This window comes from Esox lucius, chromosome 18 (assembly GCF_011004845.1).
Source record: "Esox lucius isolate fEsoLuc1 chromosome 18, fEsoLuc1.pri, whole genome shotgun sequence".
Lineage (NCBI taxonomy): Eukaryota > Metazoa > Chordata > Actinopteri > Esociformes > Esocidae > Esox > Esox lucius.
This window is the reverse complement of record NC_047586.1, coordinates 441,278-460,506: the sequence shown is the minus strand read 5'-3', so window position 1 is coordinate 460,506 and position 19,229 is coordinate 441,278. Positions and strand designations below refer to the sequence as shown.

The 19,229-nt window shown below is 43.7% G+C and overlaps 1 protein-coding gene across 2 annotated transcripts; it reads left to right on the top strand.

Moving 5' to 3' along the window:
- Positions 1-4,887: 4,887 nt before the first annotated feature.
- zc3h14 (zinc finger CCCH-type containing 14) lies at positions 4,888-19,024 on the top strand. 2 transcript variants are annotated; one of them, XM_029114681.2, is made up of 18 exons: positions 4,888-5,131; positions 5,484-5,526; positions 5,812-5,926; positions 6,156-6,196; positions 6,452-6,605; positions 7,412-7,889; positions 8,926-9,107; positions 9,501-9,601; positions 9,923-10,078; positions 10,217-10,297; positions 10,494-10,618; positions 10,813-11,000; positions 11,420-11,643; positions 12,271-12,406; positions 12,921-13,066; positions 13,257-13,336; positions 13,706-13,812; positions 18,736-19,024. In XM_029114681.2, the coding sequence occupies exons 1-18, from the start codon at positions 5,096-5,098 to the stop codon at positions 18,737-18,739; spliced, it is 2,397 nt and encodes a 798-aa protein (XP_028970514.1). In that variant the 5' UTR covers positions 4,888-5,095; the 3' UTR covers positions 18,740-19,024. The 2 variants fall into 2 exon arrangements, with proteins under 2 accessions (XP_028970514.1, XP_028970513.1); XM_029114680.2 differs by having other exon boundaries at positions 7,409-7,889.
- The last annotated feature ends 205 nt before the right edge of the window (positions 19,025-19,229 follow it).

The window sequence follows — 19,229 nt, the reverse complement described above, 5'->3', positions numbered from 1 at the left end:
TGGGGTAGTTTATTTTAGAAATTTTACTAACCAACTCTGGGACCAGCTTAACTTGGATACATGTGAAACACCTTGATTGCACACAGGTTGACTCGATTTTACTAATTATGTGACTTCTAAAGACAACTGGCTGCACCACAGCTCATTCAGGTGTGTCATTGCAAAGAGGATGAATACTTAAGCAATCAATTATTTTCTTTGCATTTGTATTTAATTTAAAACAATTTGTCAATCTTGTTTTTCACTTTGACAATATGGAATTTTTTGTGTTGCTCAATGCTAAAACCTGCTAATTAAATCAATGATTTCATGTTGCACCACAATAAAATGTGAAAAAATCCCAAGAGGGTAAATAATTTTGAGACACTGTATGTTTACAGATGTGGTAACACGTATAAATTTGAAACAGTCTTAATGCTCCCTCTACAGGCATAATATTCCACATCATAGATAACATCTAAGATGACAACTGTTAGCGCTCCCTGGGTTTAGGTCACATACCATGGACAGTGCATAAGATAAGCTTTGGGATGGACCCACAAATGGACCCCCAGACCAAAGGTCTGGACTAACAAGAGAGTGTTTTAGACCGATTCCTGTCTAGACGGAGAGAGCAAGATCCTTCCCGTGATTGTTGTGTGGCATTGAGCAGCTGCAAAACAGGAAGCTTTCCCTGAGGAAAAACAGAAAGCTGCCATAACCGTCTGGAGAAAAGCCTGCGACATACTGTAGTGCCACAATATGACCCTCTTGACTGACCTGGTCTGACTGTTTAAGGTGGATTGACCCTCTCCTACTGTTTAAGTGGACTGACTTGATCCTACTGTTTAAAGTGGACTGACCATGTCCTGCTGTTTAAAGTGAACTGACCATGTCATACTCTAAGTGGACTGACCATATCCTATGGTTTAAAGTGGACTGACAATGTCCTACTGTTAAACGTAGATTGACTTGATCCTACTGTTTAAGGTGGACTGACCCTCTCCTAGTATTTAAAATGGACAGGCCATATCCTACTGTTTTAAATGGACTGACCATATTCTTATCTTTTAAGGTTGACTGACCATGTTCTACTGTTTTAGATGGATTGATCATGTCCAACATTTTAAGATGGACTGACCCTCTCCTAGTTTTTAAAATTGACTGACCATATCCCACTCAATTAAGTGGACTGACCATGTCCAACCATTTTAAGTGGACTGACCATTTCCTACTCTATTAAGTGGACAGAACATGTCATACTCTTAAGTGTACTGACCATGTCCTACTGTTTAAAGTGGACTGACCATATTAAACTCTATTAAGTGGACTGACCATGTCCTACTGTTTAAAGTGGACTGACCATGTCCTACTGTTTAAAGTGGACTGACCATGTCCTACTGTTTAAAGTGGACTGACCATGTCCTACTGTTTAAAGTGGACTGACCATGTCCTACTGTTTAAAGTGGACTGACCATGTCCTACTGTTTAAACTGGACTGACCATGTCCTACTGTTTAAAGTGGACTGACCATGTCCTAGTTCAAGTTTCAAGGTTTATAAGTCAAATGCACCGAACTACACAGCGTCATCCTGCACAATGAAATTCTTGTGACATGGCGCACGACAACTACATAGTGAGAATTAAGTAAAAAAATATATAAGCAAAAATGTAGCCAAACAAAAAATAAGGCAATAATACCCATAACACTGTACACTAGCAACTATTTATAAAGAGTACTGTAAACTAGCAGCAATCTGGGTAGTCGTATTGCATATTATATATATGGCAAGTATGGCAATAATATACATAACAATGTAATTTGGTAGAATATGAGTGTAAAAAGCTTATGACTACATAGTGAGAATTAAGAAGAAAAATATACAGCAAAAATACAGCAGAAAAAGTAAGCAATTATATACATAACACTGTACACTAGCAGCAGTTTAGAAAGAGTACTTTAAAGTAGCAGCAATCTGGGTAGTCATATTGAAAATTACAGATATGGCAAGTATGGTAATAATGGCACCTACAGTTTTAAGTGGACTGTTCTGAATCGGAAGGCCAGTTCTACCTCTTAGAAATACAATTAACAAAAGGCCTCTGCCCGGGAGGGCTGATCTAGAATCTGTCCAAATATCATTATTTAAAAAGATATCTAACACAAGATCAGCACTTGAACATGCTTTGTGGACATGGTCCATGTGTCCCAGGATGCTTTGTGGACATGGTCCAGGTCTCTCAGGAGGCTTTTTGGACATGGTCCAGGTGTCTCAGGATGCTTTTTGGACATGGTCCAGGTGTCTCAGGATGCTTGGTAGACATGATCCAGGTGTCTCAGGATGCTTTTTGGACATGGTCCAGGTGTCTCAGGATGCTTTGTGGACATGATCCAGGTGTCTCAGGATGCTTTGTGGACATGATCCAGGTGTCTCAGGATGCTTGGTAGACATGATCCAGGTGTCTCAGGATGCTTTGTGGACATGATCCAGGTGTCTCAGGATGCTTTGTGGACATGATCCAGGTGTCTCAGGATGCTTGGTGGACATGTTCCAGGTGTCTCAGGATGCTTTGTGGACAAGATCCAGGTGTCTCAGGATGCTTGGTGGACATGTTCCAGGTGTCTCAGGATGCTTTGTGGACATGGTCCAGGTGTCCCAGGATGCTTTGTGGACATGATCCAGGTGTCTCAGGATGCTTGGTAGACATGATCCAGGTGTCTCAGGATGCTTTGTGGACATGATCCAGGTGTCTCAGGATGCTTGGTGGACATGTTCCAGGTGTCTCAGGATGCTTTGTGGACAAGATCCAGGTGTCTCAGGATGCTTGGTGGACATGTTCCAGGTGTCTCAGGATGCTTTGTGGACATGATCCAGGTGTCTCAGGATGCTTGGTGGACATGTTCCAGGTATCTCAGGATGCTTTGTGGACATGGTCCAGGTGTCCCAGGATGCTTTTTGGACATGGTACAGGTGTTCCATGCTTGACAATTAACAGAGGTTTCTTGTATAAATACATGATTATCATCTTTCCCATTTCATTTGTGATGGATTTAGAATTATAGAGAGATGTGACCTAGATAAAGTGTCAATTGAATGCATCAGCAATAGCATTGATGTCAGTAATAAGACCATGATCGAAAGCTGTTTTGGAAGCATGGTGTATGAGTTCTTCAATGTTTTTATTGTGTCATGATCTGGATTCCCATTAAAATCCAATAGCATATTAAATACATAGTTATTTGATTTGTCTTTTCTAACACGCTTCATTCAAGTGTTCGTCAGCTGCCTCAAAAACATATATCAAGACATGACTGACATTTGCCAAACAACACCTGGGATAAAGGCTAAAACTAATGGAACAATGTGCTCTGGACAGATGATTCAAAGGATGAGTTGTGTGGCTGCATTGACAGACGCCATGTTTGGCAAAAATACTGCTTTTGTAAAGAAGACCCTCAACCGTAAAGCACAGAGGCAGTATGGTTTGTGGCTGCTTTCCTACCACAGGACCTGGCCGACTGACCATCACTAAACCAACCATGAATTCCATATTGTACCATGAATTCCATATTGTACCATGCATTCCATATTGTACCATGAATTCCATATTATACCATGAATTTTGTATTGTACCATGAATTCCGTATTGTACCATGAATTTCGTATTGTACCAGAGCATTCTTGAGCAATAAATGAGGCCAACTGTCAAAAAGCTGAAGTTGAACCAAACATGGATCTTGCAAAAGGACAATGATCCAAAACACACATTCAAAGTTACAACAGAATGGCTCAAAAATAGGAAATGGAAGGCTATGAAAGTCATGGGTCAAAACCAAGATTTCAATTCTATTGAAATGCTGTAAGGAGAACTTGAAGCTGGTCGTGTATCCAAGAAAGGCTTCAAAAGTGATACAGTTGAAGCAGTATGGTAAAGAAAAGTGGGCAAAAAGGGGTCGACACCAGCTGGTATTGAATCTAGTAGTGCAGGTATTGAATCTGCACTATGAAATTGAATTTCTGTTCATTTGTAATTGCATGAATGTTTTTTGTGTGATTTGTTGAATTGGGTTACCTTTATCTGTGAATGTTGTTGTAATTAAGCTCAAATATCAATGTATCAAAATATGTTAATAAAAATATGACTTCACAGGCGGTGTACCTTTTCTCATGACTGTATAAGGTAGTAGTCAGGACATTGTGTAGGCCTCTGTACAGCCTGGTAGGCTACTAGTGGTCACAGCACATCTCATGTTGTTTTAATCATGGGATCGTGTCCTAGGATCCCATGGTTAAAAGGGTAAAATTATCTTTACCAGGCCTGTTGAACTGGTGAAGTACCTTCAGCAGAAAAACGACCACGAGGTAACACATTTAAAAGATAGTCACTGTCTGTCCCCTACTGGCAACTGGTTAATTCACTGGGTCACGTTTAATTTATTTTTTATTGATATTCCTTTAAAAACAAAACATATGTGGTTATGCTCACCATAAGCTTAATTTGTTTACCCGATAAGCTGGCCACCAGAATACCAACATTTACGTGGTGGGAGCAGTGTTGCCAGGTGGGAAGATTTCCTCAACAAATTGGTCTATTTGTAATGACAGTGTGCGAGCAAAAATGGGCTCGGGTGGGTCGATTTACGGATAGGGTTGTATAGTAAAAATAACTTTTGGTCGGGTTTTTGGTTTTTGTGGATTTTTGCGGGTGTTTTTACTGTATGATGTCTGTCTATCAAATCTGACCGTGGGAGAGAGAATGCGAAGTGTCTACATACTAACAATACATACGCTTGTTGACATTGCGACCTGTCCAAAGTGATTACCTCTGTTCAGGGGCAAACGAGTGACAAGAAATAGGGAAAATGTCCTCACAGGTCAAGCTGTATTTATTCCAGTGGTCTAGCTATGGCTTGCCTGGCGTTTTGTGACGCAACTGTGCAACCACTTGGCAGTAGACACTACCCCACAATGCATTGCGAATGTGTTTGCTAGCAGCATTTTACGGTCACTCAGCGGCGCTAATGTTTTGTTGGCAGGGCATGTTCGTTTAGTGACTTAGCTCCTGCTTTTTATTAATAAAGGTTCGTAATTTATTAACTACTTAACACGCAAACATGGAGATCGGCACGGAAATAAGCAAGAAAATACGGGTTAGTTCATTTCGTTACTTGTGTTGGTGGCTTGTTACAGTTCTGTAGTTACAGCGACGTTAGCGCTACCACTTTCTTTAGCTTTTGTAGCCGATTGTAGCTCATTCAGCTAACGGTAGTTAGCTAGCATCTCTTAGAGAATTGGGGCAAGGGAGTTTTAAGGGTAATGAGTTAACTATAATTTTTTTTTAATGTTTGGTTTGATAATATATATATAAATTCTAACGTTAGACATAATAAATATAGCTAACTTGTCTAGATAGCCAAACTAGCAAGACTAGTTTGTAAGGTACAATAACTAGCTAGTGGTATTTTGGCCTAAACTGGCAGTTGAAAATGTTATTTTTCCTAGGCTGCTATAAAGGGAAAGCTTCAGGAACTAGGTGCCTATGTCGGTAAGTGTGAATATTTACTACCGCAGGTATTAAAGTACATCTACTGCAAGTAATAATCAGACTGTTGTTTGACATTTTAAATATACGTTTGTTTCACTGGTTGATTTTTCTACCAATGAGGTTTAAAATTAATTGATCACTGGTGATGGTGACTTTATTTACAAAAATGTTACTTTCTATGACAGATGTATCATTTTCTAAGCTTGTTTTCATAAGATTGAAGTGTCAGCTACAGTAGAACTAGCTGTGACAAGAGTTTACACAAAAATGTGCTCTGTCTCCCAGATGAAGAGCTACCAGACTATATCATGGTGATGGTGGCCAATAAGAAGACTTCCCAGCAAATGTCTGATGATCTGTCCCTCTTCCTCGGCAACAACACCATCAAGTTCACTGTCTGGTAGGTGTTACCTGTTTAGCCTGCTCTGAGATGTCATGTTGCTTATTTCTTAAGTCTCATTTCTTAAGTCATAGTCTGACTTCTTAAGACATGGTGTTGCTGGATGGCACAAATCTGGGACCTGTCTACAGGTGGTTAGTTGTCCTGTGCTGAGAGGAGGATTGTTAATTGTTTTTTTATTTCTCTATGGAGGTTTTCCGTTTTCCTCAACCACAGTGTTTTGTTCCAGGTTACATGGCGTCCTGGAGAAGCTGAGGTCAGTGGCTGTAGGTACGTCCCTGTCACCACTAAGAAGCACCGGTTACCTTGAAGGAAAAGTCACCATACGGTGGTGAACAGAGACAGTATCACCCTAGTGTGAATTTAAAGACCTTGTTGTTCAATGCCAAGCCTGATGACCAAGGGGAGATAATATTACAGCCTTATCAATGCTAGGGTGGTTACAGTAGCATAATGTTATCTAGCTGTTTGTGGATGTTATAGAACTGCCTTGGCTCTGAATAACTTGACAGTCTGTGCTTGTAGAACCAGCGTGCCCGAGGCCTCCACTGTACTCCCACACCAGAGCTGTGGCCGGAATCGGCGAAAGGAAGGAGGAGGAGTCAAAGGGCCTTGCAGTCTCCAGCTCCCATTCTGATAGAACCGAGGCCAGAGTGTCGAGCTCTGCTCATGAGCACAGGTCAGTCTTGACATTGATTTGACTCTGAAATTTCACACTAGACTCACTGATAAGATCATGGATCATATCAGCTTTAATAATGTACAAGAATCCTAACAAACACTCTATGGAGGTTTAGCCATTTATCAAACCAAAGAATGTAATAAATCCCAGCACTGACTCTCATTAAAACAAATCGCTACATCCCACCACTGACTCGCATTACAACACATTGATACATCCCACCACTGACTCGCATTACAACACATTGTTACATCCCACCACTGACTCGCATTACAACACATTGATACATCCCACCACTGACTCGCATTACAACACATTGATACATCCCACCACTGACTCGCATTACAACACATTGTTACATCCCACCACTGACTCGCATTACAACACATTGATACATCCCAGCACTGACTCGCATTACAACACATTGATACATCCCAGCACTGACTCGCATTACAACACATTGATACATCCCAGCACTGACTCGCATTACAACACATTGATACATCCCAGCACTGACTCGCATTACAACACATTGTTACATCCCAGCACTGACTCGCATTACAACACATTGATACATCTCAGCACTGACTCGCATTACAACACATTGATACATCTCAGCACTGACTCACACCAAATATTTGTTGTTTTTTCTGAATGTTCTATGCTTCCTTACTGTCTAGCTTTAATTTCAGTGAATAAGCTAAACACAGGAAGGAAACTATGAATGTTGTTCTATTCTATTGTCTGCATCTTTAAAGAAAGCAGAGTGGTTTTAATTGATCAATGGTTGTTCTGTTCAGAAGGGTTTCCTCAGACAAGACCACATCCCGCCTCACCTCATCTGTCAAGCCCCTGATGGACTCCCCCTCCTCCGAGGCCGTCATTGATATCAAGCCTGAGCAGGACGATGAATTCATAGGCGAGGACCCAGTGGATATGGGCGTCCTCCCGGGTCGCCTGCGTGGATCCACTTCTGTTGGAGGAGGGGGGCGGGCCTCCGCTCAGATCTACCGGCCACCCCAGGGAAGGTCCTCAGGGACAGGCAGGTCTGCGGATGCCCATAGGTCCTCAGAGGGGTCCTCGGGGTCTCACGGCCGGCAGCAGCACGACAGCTATCAGCTGGACAGCAGGAGCAACAGAGACAGTCGGGGGTACAGAGATGGAGGCAGCAGCACTGACTGTCGGGGGTACAGAGATGGAGGCAGCAGCACTGACTGTCGGGGGTACAGAGATGGAGGCAGCAGCACTGACTGTCGGGGGTACAGAGATGGAGGCAGCAGGGTATGTGAGACCACAGTCAGCTGGGCTCATTCTGCCTAATCACGTTCAGGAAGGGCCCTCTCAGTTTCTTACAGGCTGCTCTTAGATTAACCAGAGATTCAGCCAAGAACAATTGACAACATGGTCTCACAAAGAGTTTTAAGTTCCCCATAGGGCAGCTGTGTTCTTGTTCAATATTTATTCCAGTAGTCTTTGTGAGCATGTTAGTACCAGGCCTGGATCCCCTCTGGTCTGTCTGAGCATGTTAGTACCAGGCCTGGATCCCCTCTGGTCTGTCTGAGCATGTTAGTACCAGGCCTGGATCCCCTCTGGTCTTTGTGAGCATGTTAGTACCAGGCCTGGATCCCCTCTGGTCTGTCTGAGCATGTTAGTACCAGGCCTGGATCCCCTCTGGTCTTTGTGAGCATGTTAGTACCAGGCCTGGATCCCCTCTGGTCTGTCTGAGCATGTTAGTACCAGGCCTGGATCCCCTCTGGTCTTTGTGAGCATGTTAGTACCAGGCCTGGATCCCCTCTGGTCTTTGTGAGCATGTTAGTACCAGGCCTGGATCCCCTCTGGTCTTTGTGAGCATGTTAGTACCAGGCCTGGATCCCCTCTGGTCTTTGTGAGCATGTTAGTACCAGGCCTGGATCCCCTCTGGTCTTTGTGAGCATGTTAGTACCAGGCCTGGATCCCCTCTGGTCTGTCTGAGCATGTTAGTACCAGGCCTGGATCCCCTCTGGTCTTTGTGAGCATGTTAGTACCAGGCCTGGATCCCCTCTGGTCTGTCTGAGCATGTTAGTACCAGGCCTGGATCCCCTCTGGTCTTTGTGAGCATGTTAGTACCAGGCCTGGATCCCCTCTGGTCTGTCTGAGCATGTTAGTACCAGGCCTGGATCCCCTCTGGTCTTTGTGAGCATGTTAGTACCAGGCCTGGATCCCCTCTGGTCTTTGTGAGCATGTTAGTACCTGGCCTGGATCCCCTCTGGCCCTGGTACTATTGGTCTCTATTGGTGTATTCTGATTGGTGTGTTCGGGCTTCTGTGGTCCATTTCAGCTGGATGACGGTTCCCGGAAACGTAAGGCTCCGGTGGCCAGCTCAGTGGTTCTGATAAACCAGGCATCCGACCAGGGACCAGACAGCGATGAGCTGGAGGAAGAGGATGACGAGGAGGACGAAGGCTATGGGGTCAAGGTCATGTCCAGCAGAGTGTCTCTGCCATCCAAACCAGAACGCAAGTAAGAAACAGATGCACACCAAATACACACACCTCTCTACCTCTATTTTCAAAAACTGTTCATTGTTTTGCGAGAAGTACGAACTCCCGATTAATTCCTTTAATAAACCTTCGGGCAGCAGCTCTGTGTTCTTGGCCATCTCATCTCAGTCATTCTGGTACTTAGCATTGTGACATTCCTACGTAGAGCTGAGACAGTAAACTGAAAAGCCTCAACAGAGAGCATTTATCACAATAATTCAGCTGGTTACCAGAGACTGTTAACAAGACAAACCAACACACTGGTGGTAGAAGTGGGACATGCATTGGCATTCATTCCGACAGTTTATCATGAGATGGACTGTAATTAATATTCCTTGTTCTCTCACATTAATGTTGACCTCTGTGTTTCTAGACCAACCCTTCCTCCGGCCAAACAGGCCAACAAGAATCTGCTGATGAGGGCGATGTCTGAAGCTCAGGTGTCTGTCAACAAGACTACAACCTACCAACCTGGTACGCCTGTCACCCACTGCACCTCTGTCTCTGTGGTGTTGTTGAAGATGTCCTTAATGTATTGAACCTCAAGGGTTCTGAAATCACTTTCTTTGACACTTCCTGTTCTCTTTCAATGATGCCATCCTTCTCAAGTCTGTCTGCTCTGATGAGCAATGCATTTGACTATTAGAAATGTAGCCTGCTGACCATGATGTTACCATGACAGATCATATTGACTTCATTTGGTGTAAACTAGCAGACTAAAAGAGGAGTGGACTATCTGAACTTCTCCAATTCAGATGTTTAATTACATTGTGCCCCCAAAACCTGCTCTCTCAGTACCACAGAGACAGATGGTCCCCGTGGCACCAAGGACCCGTTCTGCCACCGACGAGATGAACGCTGCCATTCAGCTGGTCCAAGAGCACCTTCATGGCCTGGCCCCGAGAGCGCAGACCTACACCCCCTCCGAACCCCAGCCCCCGAGACAGCTAGGTACGCCCTGACCACGGTCCAGACCCCTACCGAACCCAGAGGCTCCGAGACAGCTAGGTAGCCCTGACCACGGTCCAGACCCCTATACCTGAATTACAGTTCTGTAGTGACTGTGTGTCTCCTTATACCCCCCCGTAGCTCCTCCCCGGACCCTGACATCCCGGCTGCAGCTGGACGTCCCAGAGGGGAACCTGAGACCCCTCCAGAGGGACTATCTGGGTGAGTCCATCCTGCTGAACACAAGGAGGGGAGATTCATTAACAAACCTAGATGACGACTGTGTCGTCCGACTCCCTGAGGGCTTTGACTGTGTCGTCCGACTCCCTGAAGGCTTTGACTGTGTCGTCCGACTCCCTGAGGGCTTAGACTAGTGTAACTAACTAAATATTGGTTTATTTCACATCATCCTGTCCAGCTCTGGAGGTGGCGGAGGGGAATGTTCTGAAGCCCTTTGACACGCGCTCCTTCATCATGAGGAGACCTGAACTGGGGGAGGAGGTGGCACCAGTCAGGAGCAGATTGGGACAACTGGAGCCAGAGGTGAGGAAATTATGAGTTAAATGATTTGTATCATACAACATTTCAGCATAGAATAATGTACAGATGCTTGTATCACTAATAAGACCATTGCCAGGTTTCCCCTATCTTATGGTCCAGATGTGTCGTGTTTGGGGGGAAGTGTTTGTGTGGTTAGGTTGGGTATATGAGTCTGACTTCCATTGTGATTCTCCAAGGTGCCTGTAAGGAGTCGACTGGGCTTGGAAGAAAATGTTCCTGTAAGGAGTCGGTTGGGACTTGAGGAGGTGGCAACTATGAGGAGCAGCAGAGCGGAGGAGACCACAGTTCCTATCAGGAGCAGACTGGGGACCATGGTGAAGGAGGAGGACCTGCCAGCTGTTCCACGGATGGTGCAGCAGACCAGGTATGACTAACCAATGTGACCCGCACTGTACTGGGCTGGCCCAGATGGGTCCTTGACACTATGACCCGCACTGTACTGGGCTGGCCCAGATGGGTCCTTGACACTATGACCCGCACTGTACTGGGCTGGCCCAGATGGGTCCTTGACACTATGACCCGCACTGTACTGGGCTGGCCCAGATGGGTCCTTGACACTATGACCCGCACTGTACTGGGCTGGCCCAGATGGGTCCTTGACACTATGACCCGCACTGTACTGGGCTGGCCCAGATGGGTCCTTGACACTATGACCTGACTGTACTGGGCTGGCCCAGATGGGTTCACTAAGGCCAAGCAGCCTGTATGTTAAACAATGTATCTGATGCTTGTCTGGTCTTTGGACATATTTTGGTGATGATAATGTATGTCTCTCTCCTCCAGTCGTGAGAGGACTGACGCCATGAGGTCAGCCAGTCCTAAATTCATTGTGACCCTGGACGGGGTTCCTAGTCCTCTGGGAAACCTAGGAGACTGTGACATGGAGACCGATGACAGCTGTCCTAAACCGGCAAAGCCCACTATGACTGAGCACTCCATCCACCTCGGACCCAAGCCTAAAATCAGCATTCATCAGCGGTTGCAGGGGGACTCACAGTACTCCGATGGTGAGGGATTAGTACTGGGTTGATTAGTTGCACGGGGTTGATTGTAATGTGATGAGTTCTTGTCCACCTGGTCTGCCAGTTTTATTAATTGGATGCATTAGCCATGTGTTAGTGATGTATTAGTGGTGTTAGCCGTGTATTAGTGGTGTTAGCCGTGTATTAGCCGTGTGTTAGCCGTGTGTTAGCCGTGTGTTAGCCGTGTGTTAGCCGTGTATTAGCCATGTATTAGCCAGGTGTTAGCCGTGTATTAGCCGTGTGTTAGCCGTGTGTTAGCCGTGTGTTAGCCAGGTGTTAGCCAGGTGTTAGCCAGGTGTTAGCCAGGTGTGAGCTTGCAGCAGAACACCTGTTTGTTCTCCATTACGTTGCTGAAGTGACCGATGTTTCCTGAACACGACCTCCTGAACACGGCTGAACGTTAAGCTACTGGAAGTCATTGTTTTTAAATGAATTGCAGATGTGGTGAGGTGAGATGTTGGCCAGTCTTTGAACCCCAGAATGAAGCCTGAAGAGCAGTAAAATTATTGAAGTAGTGGGCATTTATGTCTTTTGAGAGACAATGGGATTTCTAAGCATAATGGGTACCCTGATTGAGATCTACCATCATGTTTTCTCTATCCGGTGTTTCAGAAGAAGTGATGGATGTGGAGAACGGAGAGGAGCCTGTTCCCTTGAAGAGACAGAAGGTTCTGGAGCGCTGCAAGTTCTGGCCTGTCTGTAAGAGTGGAGATGAGTGTGTGTACCATCATCCTACAACACAGTGCAAGTAAGGACCCGGCCCGCCCGACTGTCTGGCTGACTGTCTGGCTGACTGTCTGGCTGACTGTCTGGCTGACTGTCTGGCTGACTGTCTGGCTGACTGTCTGGCTGACTGTCTGGCTGACTGTCTGGCTGACTGTGTGGCTGACTGTGTGGCTGACTGTGTGGCTGACTGTGTGGCTGACTGTGTGGCTGACTGTGTGGCTGACTGTCTGGCTGACTGTCTGGCTGACTGTCTGGCTGACTGTGTGGCTGACTGTCTGGCTGACTGTGTGCCTGACTGTCTGGCTGACTGTGTGGCTGACTGTCTGGCTGACTGTCTGCCTGACTTTGTGCCCGCCCGACTGTCTGCCTGAAGACTTTATTTTCCTATTACACAAGCTTATCTGTTTCTCTTCAGTGGATTATAAATGAAAACATCCAACAATAAAAACTTAATGTTTTGTGGAATTAATGGTAGTATATTATTGAATCTGTTTATATTGGCTTAACTACTAGTCTTTCATTTGCTCTGTGTTTAGGACCTTCCCTAGCTGTAAGTTTGGGGACAAATGCCTGTTCGTCCATCCTAACTGTAAGTTTGACAGCAAGTGCTCCAAACCCGACTGCCCTTTCACTCATGTCAGCCGCAGAGGTCCCGCCCCCTTCACCCCGCCTGTCAGACCGGGTACAGACACATCTTTTCTGGACTTTTGACAGTTTTTTATCCAAACCCACTTAAAGTTAACACTCAAACATTTTTGGTATATTATGGTTATTTAGATGTTTTCTATTGGGACATTACATGGGGCTTCAGCGATTTTTAGTTATTTAGCTTTTCTAACAGCAGGTTTATCTCTGGGTTTGTCTTCCCACAGTGCCCCCACCCCAGACCAGCAGTGTGTGTCGTTTCTTCCCAGAGTGTAAGAAGATGGACTGTCCTTTCTACCACCCCAAGGTGAGAGTCCTACAGGATGGGACCCTGGTCCCCCAAGACCAGCTGTAACTGTTTATCAAATACATGTCTTAAATCTGCTTATTACAATTATTGTCATGTGACATAGTAAGGATGTCCAGCCTTTTACTGCTGAAAAAATGCCATATACATTTAAATTAGTAGTTTTGGATTTTGGCATTGAGGAGCCTCATCCTCCTGGCCAGGTATGTGTACAGTTGGATAATGGCTGGTGGCTGGTGTTTTCAGGCTGTTTCTGATGACTTCCAGTTCCACCAGGTTGTCTGATTGTAGGCATGTAGATGAAGTGCTACACTAACTGTCCCTTTAAGTTCCTGTTGGAGATGTGACCTGGGTCTCTGTGTTTCTCAGCCCTGTCGGTTTGCAGCCCAGTGTAAGCGTACTAGCTGCCCCTTCTACCACCCCTCTGTTACTGTTCCCCCAAGACACGCCCTCAAGTGGACCAAGACCCAGAGCAGGTACTGAACAGTCTGGATTGGTCCTGAAACCAAGCAGAGTGAACATATCAGTCTTTGTTCATGAAAATGAACCACTGTTAAGTGTTAATGATCTGGTACAAATACCAGCTCAGTCAAGACGGGGGTCAGGGCTGTAGGCAGGATGTTGGACAGTGTTAGTTTGTCACTATAAATCAACATTTGTCAATGTTTGACAGATATAAAAAAAGAAACTGTGAAAATAGACTTCTCAGACTATTACAGGTAAATGATACAAGGTTTTTGAGTGTTTTACTTATTAGATGGACAAATGTTTGTACCCAGCCCTTGTTGAGTATGCTGGCAAAACTCACATCCCTGTTCTGTGTGCCTCACACACTCCCCAACCAAAAAGGAAAGGCATACCCAGGGGCATCGCTAGGCCTGTTTCAGGGGGCTTTAGCCCATTTGACAGCATGCTCGGAGTTTGATTCTTTGAACATGAGTTGCTCATCTGAAGCAAGCTCTCTCCTGTAAATATTGGGTAACGTCTTCCTAATATCAGCCATAGATTTCTAGTGGTCGGAGAACTAAATTCTGCAAAGTTCAAAATGTAAATGCCCTGGAAAACCACAGTATGTTTGGCTAATAAACTAGCCCACCACCATTTGATAGAAATGTAGTTAAAAAAACAAGATGATTTTAAGTTGCAATTTGTGATATTAAACTTGCGTGACCAACCAGACATCATGTAACATCAAAGTGATCATTCTTTTTTTTTTCTTTTGAGAACACTATGATCTGTCATTTTTAAAACAAATTAAAATGAAATAATACGTCACTGAACAAAATATTAAGGTGGCCGATAATTGGGGATGGTGGCCGATAATTTTGGAGGACCATACATGCCATAATTCGAAATAAATAAATGTATCAATAAATGTTTATACATTTAAGAATTATAATAAATGTATTAATATTATATCCCTTTTTATTATTTTCCTTGATCATTTCTATATTTCAATATTCATTTTTTCCCATAATCTTTTATTTCTGTATACATTTATTTCCTTGTCCTTAAGCATACCAAAGTATGTCATGGTATCACCTTACTCCAATTGGTTAATCCATATCCAAGTGTGAAGATTGACTTTTCATGCCTTGGTTGCTGTCACTACTTGAGTACATGAATAGCTACATACAGCGAAGAGGTTAGAGACTTCAGCTAACCTAGCTGGAAATTTGCTTTTTTGCATTGAGGCTGACTGACAGTTTGTTCTATTTAGATGCTAACACAGAGATTAACTTAATTTCTCGATTCAGATTACACGGAGCAGAGTGCTGAGAACATATAACCGCATTGATCTGAACCGACTTTTGACAGCGAATTCAAATGTTTATTATATAGTTAATACTTCCGCCGCTCAGTTATGTTATATTACATTTAGCTTGATGTTTAAACTGATAGCTAAATTATTAGCTTCGATGTTGAAAATAGTAGCATAATTAGTGTAAAATCCCTGCCAATTACAATATTGGAGGGCAATGTCATCTCAGCCTAAGACGAGCTAAGCCAATGAGAAGGTATTGTGTTTGCAAGAGCTAACAGATGGCTAGTTAATAGTTATCACCTACTCGTTGCACTGCGATTAATAACTGGGTACTATCATGTATAGAAAAAGATGAAGGCATTCCTCTATCATCTGACACTGTCACATTTATGATTAAAAATGAAAGATTATTTTGAGAAGTGTATATTTGACAAAAGAAAACAATCATTATACAAAAATTAAGGAAACTCTTAAATCACACATTGGGTCTCGAACAAAATATATTAAAGATCAAAATCTCTACTGTACATTGTGTAATGTGTTCAGAACAAAATGATGTAACAACGGTCAATGGAAACCAAAATCACCAACCGATTGAGGGCTGGATTCAACACGATGAAAATCGAAGTAAACAATTGAAATCACAGGCTGTTCCAACTTGATTTCATCACAGTAACTCATAATGTGACAGTGGTGTGTTTGGCCCCCATGTGCCTGTATGCACTCCTGACAATGTCTAGCCATGCTCCTGATGAGACGGTGGATGGAGTCCTGGGGGATCTCCTCCCAGACCTGGATCAGGGCATCAGTGAGCTCCTGGACAATATGTGGTGCTACTTGGCGGCGTTGGATACACCAATCCATAATGTCCCAGAGGTTCTCAATTGGATTCAGGTCTGGGGAACGTGAGGGCCAGTCGGTGGCATCAATGCCTTCATCACCCATGAACTGCCTACACACTCTGGCCACATGAGGCCGGGCATTGTCCTGCACCAGGAGGAACCCAGGGCCCACTGCACCAGCGTAAGTTCTGACAATCGGTCTGAGGATTTCATCCCGGTACCTAACAGCAGTCAGGGTACCGTTGGCTAGCACGTGGAGGTCTGTCCGACCTTCCAAGGATATGCTTCCCCAGACCATCACTGACCCACCTCCAAACTGGTCATGCTGGATAATGTTGCAAGCAGCATAACGTTCACCATGGCATCTCCAGACTCTTTCATATCTTTCCCATGTGCTCAGTGTGAACCTGCTCTCATCTGTGAAGAGAACAGGGTGCCAATGGCAGACCTGCCAATTCTGGTGTTCTCTGGTGAATGCCAATTGAGCTGCACAGTGCTGGACTGTGAGCACAGGTCCCACTTGAGGATGTTGGGCCCTCCTGCCACCCTCTGTTTGGTCAGAAACATGCACACCAGTAGGCTGCTGGAGGTCATTTTGTGGGGCTCTTGGCAGTGCTCCTATTGTTCCTCCTCGCACAAAGGAGCAGATCTTGGTCTTGCTGCTAGGTTGATGCCCTTCTACGGCCCTGTCCAGCTCTCCTCGTGTAATGGCTTGTCTCCTGGTGTCTCCTCCGTGCTCTTGAGACTACTAGGAGACACAGCAAACCTTTTTGCGTCGGCACGTATGGATATGCCATCCGGGATCTGCTGGACTCCCTGTGCAACCTGAATGGGCTGCAGGTTACCGCCCCATGCTACCAGTAGTGACAAGGACACTAGCAAAACACAACTAGAGAAGAATCAGTCATGAAGGATAAGGAGAGAGCAAATGTCAGTGGCCACCACCTGCAAAACCATTCCCTTTTTGGTCTTTTGTGATGTGCACATTTATGTATATAAAAGGTTCATGTAAGGCAATTATTATCTTTAATATGTCTTGCCATTCATGGTATGACACAGCATTTGTATATAGTTGTGCGACGGCTATAATAGTATGAGTGGATAAGCATTTCTGAGAGACAACATTTGGAAAGCCTGAGGGGGGAATTGAACCTGGGTCAAAACGTTAATGATATGCATTAGTGTCGGGAGTGTTCCCACAAGACCAGAGGGTCTGCTGGTAGTCCGATAAATTCCGTATAGTATCCAAATGTAACTTTGATCCTAGTCATTACATTTTTGCTGAAATATGTGGGCAACAGAACATTTATTAACGGGACAAAAGTGTTATCTTGTGAATCCCAAACATACTTTGGCTACAAAGTACAGCAATGTTTGTGCCTTTTGTTGTTGGATGGGTGAGGAGAGAGTGAACTTTTAAATGACTTTCTTAAATTCAATCCAAAAAGTAATGTCCAAAAAAATACAATTATGTACAAATTATTTATCTCTTTAATTAACTGAAAATAGTATGCAGACAACATATCAAATGTTAACTGGGAGATTTTATTGTTTTTGGAAAAATACATGCCCATTATGATGCCAGCAACACGTCATAAAAGTAGGGACAGGGCGTGTTTACCACTGTGTTGCATCACCTCTTCTTTTAACAACTGTCTGTAAGCTTTTGGGAACTGAGGGGACCAATTGCTGTAGTTTTGCAAGTAAAACGTTTTTCCATTCTTGCTTGATATAGGATTTCAGATGCTCAACAGTTTGGAGTCTCTTTTGTCTTATTTTTCGTTTCATAATGCGCCAAATGTTTTCAATGGGTGACTGGTCTGGACTGCAGGCAGGCCAGTTTAGCACCCAGACTCTTTTACTATGCAGCCATGCTGTTTCAATACATGCCGAATGTGGTTAGACATTGTCCTGCTGAAATAAGCTAGACCTTCCCTGAAAAAGACGTAATCTGGATGGCAGCATATGTTCCTCCCAAACCTGTATATATTGTTCAGCATTAATGATGCTTTTACAGATATGCAAGTCACCCGTGCACTAATGCACCCCCATACCATCACAGATGCTGGCTTTTGAACTGTGCCCTGAATACAAGCCAGATTGTCTCTCCCCTCTTTAGCTCGGAGGACATGGTGTCCATGATTCCCAAAAGTAATTTAAAATGTTGATTCCTCAGACCATAGGACAGTTTTCTGCTTTGCCTCAGTCCATTTTAAATGAGCTCTGGCCCAGAGAAGGCGGCAACTGTTCTGGATCTTGTTTATATCTGGTTTCTTCTTTGCATGATAGTTTTAACTTGCATTTATGGATGCAGTGATGTACTGTGTTCACAGACAATTAGTTGTGAGATGTTCCACCTGTATTTAGTTTTTTAGCCTTACACAACTTTTCCAGTCTTTTGGTGCCTCTGTCCCAGTATTTTTTAAACGTGTTGCTGGCATCACATTTAAAGTGAGCCTGTATTTTCCAAGAAAGATTTATATTTTTCAATTTCATCATTTTATGTTTTCTTGGTAATATTTTCTATTGAATATCTGGTTATCACTGCATTATTTTTATTTACATTTTTCATTTCACAGCGTCCCAACTTTCTTGGAAATGGTTGTAGATCAGTGTCTAAAAAACTGAGACAGGTATACTTTTAGCCAACTTTGACCAAAAATAACCCCTATACATGAATCTCTAGGAATGACCCTGATTTATATATAAATGTTAATCATAGTCTCATTCATGTACAATTGATGTTTTTCATGTTATTACCTATTTTAACCCAGTGCTGTCTTTGTTTTTAGCTAGGCCACAAGGCACGAATCCCAGAGACCCAGAGAGGCATGAGTCCCAGAGAGCCGACTCCAGATGTGAAGCGATTGAAGACATATAATGATGATACTATTCGGTTAATCTTTTATTCTCATGGTTTGATTATCAGCGATTTGGTCAATCCTTAATTTGCTTTTATTTCAGTTTTATTTGTGAAACGTACACATTTTTAAACCAGACAGAACATACAGGGTTTTGTAAAGTTGTTGTCTCTTTTCGATAATGCTGTGAGTATATTAAAATACTCTGCATGTCAAATGATTTGTCTTTGTATTTTCATAACATCATCCCAAGGCTTAAAGGAGAAAGCTTGGGGGTTAAATTAGTCATTTCGAACCACTCAACTTCATGTTTCAACTTGTGAACATCAATGAAATGTATTTCATAAAAGGCTTTTTTACATCAATTGTTACAAACTGCAGAGACAACACTGAAAACAATGTATTTTTATAAAACAACCAGAATC

Coding starts and splice junctions, on each gene's coding strand:
- zc3h14 (XM_029114680.2), top strand. CDS start 5,096: ATGGAGATCGGCACGGAAATAAGCAAGAAAATACGG. Junction 5,527..5,811: donor GGAACTAGGTGCCTATGTCG/GTAAGTGTGAAT, acceptor TCTGTCTCCCAG/ATGAAGAGCTACCAGACTAT. Junction 9,108..9,500: donor CCATCCAAACCAGAACGCAA/GTAAGAAACAGA, acceptor CTGTGTTTCTAG/ACCAACCCTTCCTCCGGCCA.